This window comes from Saccostrea echinata, unplaced genomic scaffold (assembly GCF_033153115.1).
Source record: "Saccostrea echinata isolate AGI-Se365-2 ecotype Australia unplaced genomic scaffold, CSIRO_AGI_Sech_v1 ptg000001l, whole genome shotgun sequence".
Classification (NCBI taxonomy): domain Eukaryota; kingdom Metazoa; phylum Mollusca; class Bivalvia; order Ostreida; family Ostreidae; genus Saccostrea; species Saccostrea echinata.
In genome coordinates, this window is record NW_026889750.1 from 12410532 (window position 1) to 12421016 (window position 10485).

Sequence of the window (10485 nt, forward strand, 5' to 3'; positions counted from 1 at the left end):
AAAGAAACTTTAGAATTGAATTCTGGTCGATACAATCGAACTACTTGCCATCTTTAAAAGTAAATTTGCCGTGATTTTGTTTGTTGATCGAATTATGGGTAAGTTTTTGAATTTAAAAAAGAAACTTTAGAATTGAAAATACTTTTAGGGGTGCCTTTAAATTTTTCAACAATACATGTACATCAAATAAATTACGTTATGATGACTCACATCGCCAACATTACTCTGGAAACGTGATTCTGAAGTAAAGAGATATATTTAATTAATTTTTATATACATGTATTTAAATAATATTGAAAAAAATGCATTTAGCAATTATATGGTTACATGGAAGTGTGAAAACAAACAATTTGCCTCTGTCCTTCATGCATAAAAGACACTCGCTAAATTAAAATTTAGCGAGGGTCTAGGTGATAATTGATAATGCAAGGTGAAGTAAGACAATGTGCCCTAATTAAGAGATAATTAAATGCTCTGCATTAAAAATTGAAAGACGGTAGATTTGTTTGATTAAAGTTTCAGTTAGAGAGAATTTATGGTCTGATTTTCTGATTATCACGGATCTTACTGTGTCGCACAATTTTTACTGTGTCTCACGCATAAAATTTGAATTGTAAATGTGTCGGGAAAAAATTGACTGTGTCGGGCCCGATACAGTTAAACAGCTGATGGAGAATCCTAAAAGTATTAATGTTGTGGGTACAGTTTAAAGAGTACTGTTAGAGAGAGTACCGTTGGATTATATGTTATGGTCACTTCAGATTCAGGGTTCCAGAAAGGGGGCTTTTTGATATTTGGATCAAAGAAGGGAGAGAATATTAGCAAAGTTTACAATCTAAACAGAAACTTTTTACCTTTAGTTGGAAATTAAACTAATATTTATCCATTTATTACATCAAATTACAAGCTACTCGCTAAAAAGGATGACCCACTCGTTGCTTTGCAACGAGCTTTGCTCTAGTTATTATTAATTATGTTCCCCAAACGAAGTTTGGGAACATATTGTTTTTACTTTTTTTCTAAATTTCTTCTCCGGTTCTTTTTTGTCCTCGAGTGTTCTCGGAAACTACTCATCCAATTGAGATGAAACCTTTTTAGAGTTAACAGGCATGTTGTGAAATGCTTTGAAACTAAAAATATAAAGATATATTAGTAGTGTAGAAAAGATGACATGGTCAAATTAGCATGAACTCACGCACATGCACAAGCGCTTCGCGCTGATTGGCTGAAACAAAAATCTCAATATCTTCCTTGTTTTTTGACAAAATCCCTTGAAATTTAAAATATAGGTATATATTACAAGGTTCTACAATATGTTTTATACAGAAATTCTTGAAAGCACGCGCAAGCACGTTCTACAATTTAATTGGCTATAACTTTAACTGGCTATAACTTCTTTAGTTTTCAATAAAACAGAATGAAATTTATATTAATATAATGTAGATAGGAATAATGGGCTTCTACATTATGCTAGTATCAGAATTGAATGCAAGGACATGCGTGCATATGTGCTGGAATCTGATTGGCTAATACTTTATAGGTTGTATCTCTCTTACTATTGTATATAATTCTTTGAAATTTAAGACATTTGGCATATGTTAAAAGGCACTATGTATGTGAGAAATCTAGAAAATACGTGCAAGCACGTATGCTGAAATTCGATTGGCTAAGGTTGTTAATATTTATAACATTCTTTTTTCTTAACGAAAGAAGATGAAATTCAGAGTATATATAAGTAATACAAGTTCCTACATTACTCAATCATAAGAAATGAATACTAGTATAAGAGGACATGCATGCACGCGCGCTGATTTCTGAATGTTTAATATTCATGTTGCTGTGACTTTCTATGTTTTCTGTGAAATTCATTGAAATTTAAAATGGACCTTTTTATTATGGCATTCTATCAGATTTTGTATCTGTAAATGGTAATTTTCGAAATCATGGGCTTGCACATGTACTTAAGTCTGATTAGCTAAGCTCACTGAGCTATATTTGCATTGTTATTTCTTCGAAATACTTTTAAAAAATAAGTTCTTAAAGTCTATAATACAAAGGTTTTGCTTAACGGAAGACCTATAGTGATTCTACTGTTTCTTCTTTTTATTATGTTCCCCAAACGATGTTGTGGAACATATTGTTTCTACTCCGTTTCTTCTTCTTCTTCTTATTATTATTATTAAGGTCTTCCGTCTCCACGGAAGACCTTATAGTGATTCTATTGTTTCTTTTTCTTATTAAGGTCTTCCTTCTCCACGGAAGACCTTATAGTGATTCTATTGTTTCTCCTTCTTATTAAGGTATTCCGTCTTCACGGAAGACCTTATAGTGAGTCAACTGTTTCTTATGAAGCTTATAGTGATTCTATTGTTTCTTCTTATCATTATTTTCCCGCCCAATCTAATTTTGTGCACGCGATTTCTCAAACATTACTGGATGGATTTTAATGAAATTTGTAGAAACAATGTGTTGTAATCTGAAGTTATTTTATCCGAGAGAATTTTTAGAAATTTACTTCCGGTGCTAAGTTACGGACCATTTTCTGAATTTAAAATGACATTTTGTCTGCGGATAATCTCGGAACGGTAAAATGTGAAACTATCAGGGATTATAGATCGTGATAAATATTAGCCAGGGCGTTACCTTTCGTTCGTCGTCCATACTTCCGGTCGTTACCGAATGCAAATTTAAAAAGTCGATTTTTTAAAAAATTTTGTTTTTCAATATTTTTCTTTGATATCAGTAAGGTTTATAAAGGCACTTCTAAAAGGGCTCAATATATGATTTGTTTTAAAATTGATAAAAACAAACGCTAGATATTCACATTTTAAAATTTGAAGCGGGGACCAAAATGGCGGCTGTCTCTGTAAAGGCCAACGAGCAGGTCGGCGTTTACGGAGAAAGCCGAGCGTCTGGTTAAATGAAACTACCATAAGCATAAATGAAATGTGAAGGCATTGTTGGATAAGCAATCAATCTTTTAAGAAATTATTACGTGGCAAATGCATGCAAGGCTTGTGTCATACAACATGAATAGAAAACGGCAAAAAATTAGGAAGATTGTTTAATGAAGTTGATATTAATATTCCTTCATAGATGCAGGTTATTGAACATAAATAAATTTAAGTGAGCGTCTCAGAGAAAACCATGCAAAATGGCAAAAATGGTCCACAAGCTTACGTCTCAGATATTTTAAAACTGGTATAAAACTGGAAGAACCTCCCATGAAAGTCCAAATTTTGAATTCAATTGCCCCTCAATGTTGTTCTATTTTTAGCTTTGACCTACTTTAAGTATTGGTACAAGTATCCTTTGAAAAATTGTAAAAAAAAAATACCAAAAACGATACATTTTGAGTACCAAATTACAAAAATAAGAGAACAATTCATACAAACTTTTTACTCATGTATAAGTTATCTATGTCTTATATTTTCAGTAAAACAAAGTTGAATTGATAGTACTGCTTTTATAAAAATCAGGCAGAATTTAGAAAACTGGCATATCGATACCACTGCCAGATATGAAAGAAAATGCTAACTTTGAGTAAGGTATAAATATACCTGTAAACGCTTGCATCTTGTCTATCTCACATGATTATAGAAGTAGAAGACCTAAATGGAAAATGAAAGAAAATCCATCTTTGGACTCTCAAAGTTTACTGCACAATTGATAAAAATTGATATATACATATATGAAATGACATATTTTAGGTCATTCTTGAATTTATTCATATTTTAGACATCGAGACCTTAAAATGCTTTTTAAATTTTGAATTAATTTCAAAAATATATTTTCTGGTCATAAATACTTGTTAGATCAATATATTCCATGTCTAAATCCTGTAGATAAGTTTTGTTTCTATGAAAAATTATTTATAAGATTTACCTCCCCTTAAATGCAATCTCCAGGCAGAGGAGGTAGAAAAGAGAAGAGAAGTAATGGAGGTCAAAACATGATTTATCAGAATGAACTTGATGCAACTTTTTTGATCTATGTGGTCTGATCTTTTTAATCAAAATGACTTCCAAGATTTTTCTGATTAATTTGATATATTTATAAATGGAAATGGATGTTCATTTACAAGCACTGCCAACCAAATGCCCTGCTGTGTGTGACTTTCATAATGGAGAATCTGATTGTAATTTTGCAAACACTTTTTATGTTTATGAATGTGACATAGATATCTTGAGTCATCTATATTCTCTACAAAGTGCGGAAATAATAGACAAGCATGTATATGATGCTCACGTATGTCCTGAGTATATATTAATATTATATCGAAGTGGATATTTCACGGTTGATAAAACCATTCTTTCAATGAGAATATGTATAAAGCACCGTGAAGAGTTGGGGGCACGATGGAAAAGACCCAAGAGAACCTGTTTCTATCCTGGTCATCAGGGAAACATGAAAGCAGACAGAGAAGCCAGTCCTACAATTTGTAAAGAACTGTGGTTAAATACAAGACAAATATTACCAGTAGTTTCAGGTTGGTTATAATTATTATGAACCTAGTTAGTAGTTATCATATTTTCAATAAAATGATTATAAAAAAAAGTTGCATTGAATTATGTGTATGAAAGAAATATTTATTCCAGTAGAATAAATTTAGATAATAAATTCAAGTTAAGTTTAAAGAGCATATGTATACATGGAGTAATCTGAGAAATGCAAACTGATCACTGATCACAAGTAGTAAGACTTACATGGTTTGTTAGGATCTTATTTGAAAATTACACAAACTATCATAATTTTTAAAAAAAATGAAAAAAGAGGGGGGGGGGGGGGTCATTTAGGCCTATTATTGGAAATCAGCATTTAATTTTGTTTGTAACCTAAATTAAGGCATTCACAGAAAACTATAGAAAAAAAATTATTATATCTCAAAACAGTTAAAGTACACCAGGTGATCACTATTATTTATTATTTATAATTTGTTTATTTACTCAATATATTATTAAGGAAATTTAAAGAAAATGAATTCGATAATGATGTGTATATGCCATAAATAAGTTTTATTACAATGTACTTGTACTTTGACAAAATTTGCATTATTTATTTCAATTACTTGTCTTGTAGCAATTTGCAAGAGGTGCTCAATGGAGCATAAGAAGAATGTTTCTCCCTCTTACAATGTACAGTTTGTGGAAGAACTTGGTAATTATAATATTTGTTAAGTATACATTAGCTAGCTAGTATGCAAAAGGATACATTAAGCAATTTTCAGATTCAAAATGTTGACATTTTGAGGAAAAAATTGAGAATGAGCAAGGACTTTGCAACATGCTTAATAATTTTATTACATATAAGACAAAATCCCTTGTTAGGTGAAAAGTACTTGTACATTTGTTGTAAAACTCATGAAATTCTGAAACTAAAGTGCTGCATGTAATATATCTTATGCAATAGTCCATTCTAGTTTAGTGCATTATTGCACATGCAACTTGTGCCATCCCTGACAAATATAATTTTTATATCAAAAAAAGAAGTATTTGTTTAGAAGATCACATTATTTTACTTTCAGATTGGTGTGAACAAATTTGTAGGACTTGCCATAGAGACTTGAAAAGAGCTTTAGAAAGCAATCATGGATTGAAAGGAACTAAAGCTTGTGTTGTCTCCATTGACAATGCAGAGGAACCAAAAATAAAATCCAAAATCCCCCAGATTAGCCTTCTGAACAACTTCATATTTAATGTGGATTCAGTAATTATGAGAAAGGCATACCAGGTTGGTTGTGGAAGGCTCATCAAAACAAATCTCTTGAAATATCAACATCTTCATGTTAGAGAAATGAAGGTTTTCCAGGTATATGTTATGATTACAAATCTATATAATAAATATACAATCACTTTTTTGTATGGATAAACAAATTTTTTTTAAATAGTTGTTGTTTTTGTTTTAAATTCTACAATATACAGTAGAATTTCTATTATTTTAGTTAAATATTACTAATGCATTATGGATTTTTCTGGTATAGGTTTTAGAAGAATTTCCGTCCCATGCAGTTGATACTGGACAAGTTTGTATGAGAAAAAGAAACTCTAACAACAGAAATGAAGCTGTCAGTGTGCAGGACCAGGATCAGAAACAACTGTTCGATGAATTGTATTCATGTCCAGATCCCTCTTGTCAGAAACAGTATGTAAGGTCTGCCAATCTCGAGAAACATCTCGCTCTGGGAAACCGCCTTTACAGAAAAGCAGAGGAAACTGCGATTGATTATGGCATTAAAATCTGAAAATGTGTTAAATGTTGTAAATACGTAATTTTGTGTATCCATGGCAACCTATTTGATAAACATGTAGGTGTGAAAAGTTTATTTTCTGCAATTTTATTCTAATTGTTAAAGATATTTTCTAAAGATACAAGTTACAATTCCAGCATTTCATGAAATGCACTTAGCATATGAATATATTAGCATATATGTATTTCTAATTTAAACACTTGATATTTTGCTTTGTTTGGTAACCATGGTAAACATTTTTATGGTAGCTTACATGCTATGTTAGTATAACATGTTCTTTTGTGTCTATTTCATAACACAAATAGTCCTTTTTAGTCATATTATATATGTATTAGCAAAAGTAAAGATTTGAAGATTATCATGGGGGGGGGGGGGGATTTCGGAAAAATTGAAAAAAAATGTAAAATGTATGATGTTTCCATGGCAACATTTACATATTTTTTTTCTGTATCTGTACCGGGTACACCAATGTTTTATTTTAAATGTTTGTAAATATTGGACTTGTTTTCATGATTTTCTGATCGAAGAGTAATGAATTGATTAAAGTAATTTTCATCCTTTTCAAAGAAAATGATAAAACTCCAAGAATATGGTATTTCCATGGCAACATGTTCTTTATATTTAAATGACAAAAATAAATTTCTTAATATTTTTAAACACTTTGCCTTTTTATATAGAATATTTATTAATACCACACATACTTTTTTCCTGTAAAAATAAGTTCAATGAATAACAGCCATTTGATGTTTTTAAAGAAAACGTACCAAGATAATACCGTAACCCATGACAACATATATGTTCTGCATTAAAATGTATTTAAGTTCCTTTTATGTAGAATTGTGTTATAGTTGTCCTGTTTGTTTTGAAATATTATAAAGTGACATGCTGAAACATTTCCAGTTAAATTATGATATACTAGGTGTGAGCTTTTTTAACAATGTTTATTATGATTTGCAATACGTCAAAACAAAGCATTGTTCGTGACCTCATATCTGCCCTATTTGAAAGAGTCCAAAGATAGATTTTTTATATCTTCCTAATTATGGTCTGTACTTACAGGTGTAATTACAATAAAACAAATTGCAGTGTTTACAGAATCTTTAAAAATACTTTGAAAGTTCATAAATATTTGAATTTTTTGGAAATGTGAATTTTGGAAGATTTGTGACCTTTTTGTACTTAAACTGGATAAGTACTGAATAAATTTTACTATCCTGACTGATACTCTAGGCAACATACTTTTATGCCTATCAATTAATTTCAATGCATGAAATGTCATAATTTGTTGAGACTTCCTCAAATATGTCTAGATTCAATGATTTCAAGCTCCTAGTTTGACTACATGTTCTATTTTTAGTAACATGCCTCTAAGTCATGAACTAAGGCAACAATGACAAAAATATATGTGGCAAATTTAATGGTATATCAATACTATATTGCACACAAAAATTGATAACAATACATAAACCCTGCTTGTGGACTGTTTTGCATGGTTTTCTCTGAGACGCTCACTTAAGTTTACTTAAATTTTTTTTATTGTAATCAATAAGTCTCCTCCTTGAATGTTCAAATCTGATATATTGTATAGTGATGTATTATAATAGTCGTTTTGTTTCATGTCTTAGGAGAGGCAGAGATTGACCAATCAAAATCAAACATTCAACATTTCGGCCACGCGGTGCGTCACTCTGCCTCCTCTCCCACCTACAGCCTTGGAGGACGGACGTTTTTTTCAAGTTTGTTATTTATTTTATCAAGTATTTGGTGAGAAAAATTATTTTATCATGTCTTCAATGTGCAAAACGTCGGTTGTCATTCTTGGTCATTTAATTGTGCGTCGTATTCACGAATTCTTGAAACATGGTGATGACATTAGATATTCTGCAAATCTTGGTCTGGGAAAAACGCAGTCCGTTTTGTACAGGGGTATGGGTGGAAGGAAGGTTCGTGATATATCTAAGGATGTGGAGAGTGTATTTGCTTTAGGTCCCGAGGTGGTTGTTTTAATGGTCGGGGAGAACGACATCGTTCCCAGTGTCACAGCCTTATAAATGTGGTAAAATACAACACAACTTGCTGCTGGGTTCGATGTTTATATATAATCTATATTCTACGATTATGGAATTTTATAACATAGAAGGAAGGGTGACCTGAAATATAACAACAGGTATTAAATATCTCTCGCCTCACTCACACTTTTATGCGGATCATAATTTAAATTTTATAAATTTGGATAATTTAGAAAATACTCGATTTGAATATAATGATCAAATAGATATTGAATAACAATTGAATCCTTAGAAATAATTTACCAATTATTTCTTACCGTAATTCCTAGACTGAAGTTCACAATTATCGTGAGAAAAAGTTGTGTTGGGGAGAGAGAGCGTCTTCTCTCCCCAAAATCTTAGGTTGGAGTGCTCGAGAATTAGTATTGGCGCGAATGCGCAGGGGACAGAATAAAACCAGTTTGACCACTCACACACCCGTACTCTCACTGACCACTCACCCGTATAAATGAATGAATGAATGAATGAATGAATAAGGCAATGAATGAACGTAGTAAATTCCGTAGTGAGAACGGAATTCACTAGTTATTATAATAATATAATGCCTTAGACAAATGTATGAATATGATATGAATGATAATTAGTAATATTAATTAATTATAATTCACCCTGTGACATTCTCCTCCTCTTTGAGAAAAATGTGTCCTCACATTTCATCAAATTACATTGTAAAAAATATATATCAACTGAAATAAAAATATTAAATATTATAAATATCAACACTCATATGATTGATAATTAAAGTTTGGCAACATCTTCTGCTCTATAACAGAAAGCATTTTGTATTAGCACAAACTGAAATACAAAATCATTCAATCAATCCATATCAATGTATTATTGTCATAAAACTGGAATCATGAATGGCTAAGCTGAAAAGCAATCCATGATTAATAAAGTATCCTAAAATCTAGGTAATATGATCAACTAGCGATCATGTAAGTCATAAAACTATCAACTATCATATACGTCCTAAAACTATCAACTTTAGATATCTACGTCATAAAACTATATACAACTAACTATCTGGAATATACTATCTGAAATCTAGTCCCTGTAATAATCCTGTGACATTCTCCTCCTACACATACCATACTTGAGCATCATGCTCCCTTACAACCCAATTTCCATATCTATCAGGAGGATTTTTAACTCTTGTGGAACGTCTTATACTTGGTTGAATAGTAGACGGGCTCGATTCACTACCTCGCGACAAATTATCATGCATTTCGGATAAATTTGTACTCGATATTGTATTAAAAGAAGAACCACTGTCCTGAATTTGATATCCAGGGTCAACGGAAGAAGAATTTTCTAACCTTGACATAGGTCTACTAAAATCTGAAATATTAAATGTGTTGAATGTCAAACCATCTGATCTCATTTGTTCATTTGAACTATTGAGATGAGTATTATGGTTAACACGTGAAGTGTTATGAACATTATTACATTTATTTGTATTTGCTGGTTTTGTCACCAATAACACCTCTGATTCAGAATCACTTGATTCAGAATCTGTTCCACTTACTGTAAACACACTATGTTTTTGTTTAACAGTTTTCTTACTTTTCTTGGTCTTATTATTTGTAAGACAGTCATCATCTGACAAGAACATAAAAGGTAACAGTAAGTTTCTGTGAAGTAATCTTACTGGTCCTTTGCCAGATGACTTCTGCACTTTATAAACAGGAATGTCACTATTGGGAATATCTAACACAACATATGGATCCTTTACCCATTTATCAGATAGTTTACTTTTTCCAGTCTTTACTAAAAGACGAACTAGAATCCAGTCTCCGATCTCTAACTTTGAGAATCGGATTCTATTATCATAGTTCTCTTTGTGTCTTATAGTATTTTTTTCAACATTAGACCTTGAGACATTATAAGCAAAGTTTAATCTTTTCTTCAATTTGTCAACATAAGTTTGATGACTAACTGGCTTATCAGACATTTCTGAAGGATCTAAATTTAAAAATGCATCAACGGCCAACTTTGGATGCCAACCAAACATTAAATAATGTGGAGAAAAACCAGCTGTTGTATTTTGTTTGTTTGCATTATAAGCATGAACCAACGGTAAAATATAAGATTTCCAATCATCTTTCTTGTAATTTTCTAAAGTTCCCAACATTTTAAGCAAAGTTTGGTTAAAACGTTCAACTAGACCAT

General features: G+C 31.3%; 1 protein-coding gene across 1 annotated transcript; it reads left to right on the forward strand.

Annotated features, from left to right (window-relative positions):
• The first annotated feature begins 4059 nt into the window (after positions 1–4059).
• Positions 4060–6241, forward strand: LOC133181054 (uncharacterized). The gene is made up of 4 exons (XM_061315598.1): positions 4060–4489; positions 5080–5157; positions 5525–5730; positions 5981–6241. The coding sequence occupies exons 1-4, from the start codon at positions 4060–4062 to the stop codon at positions 6239–6241; spliced, it is 975 nt and encodes a 324-aa protein (XP_061171582.1).
• Positions 6242–10485: the final 4244 nt, after the last annotated feature.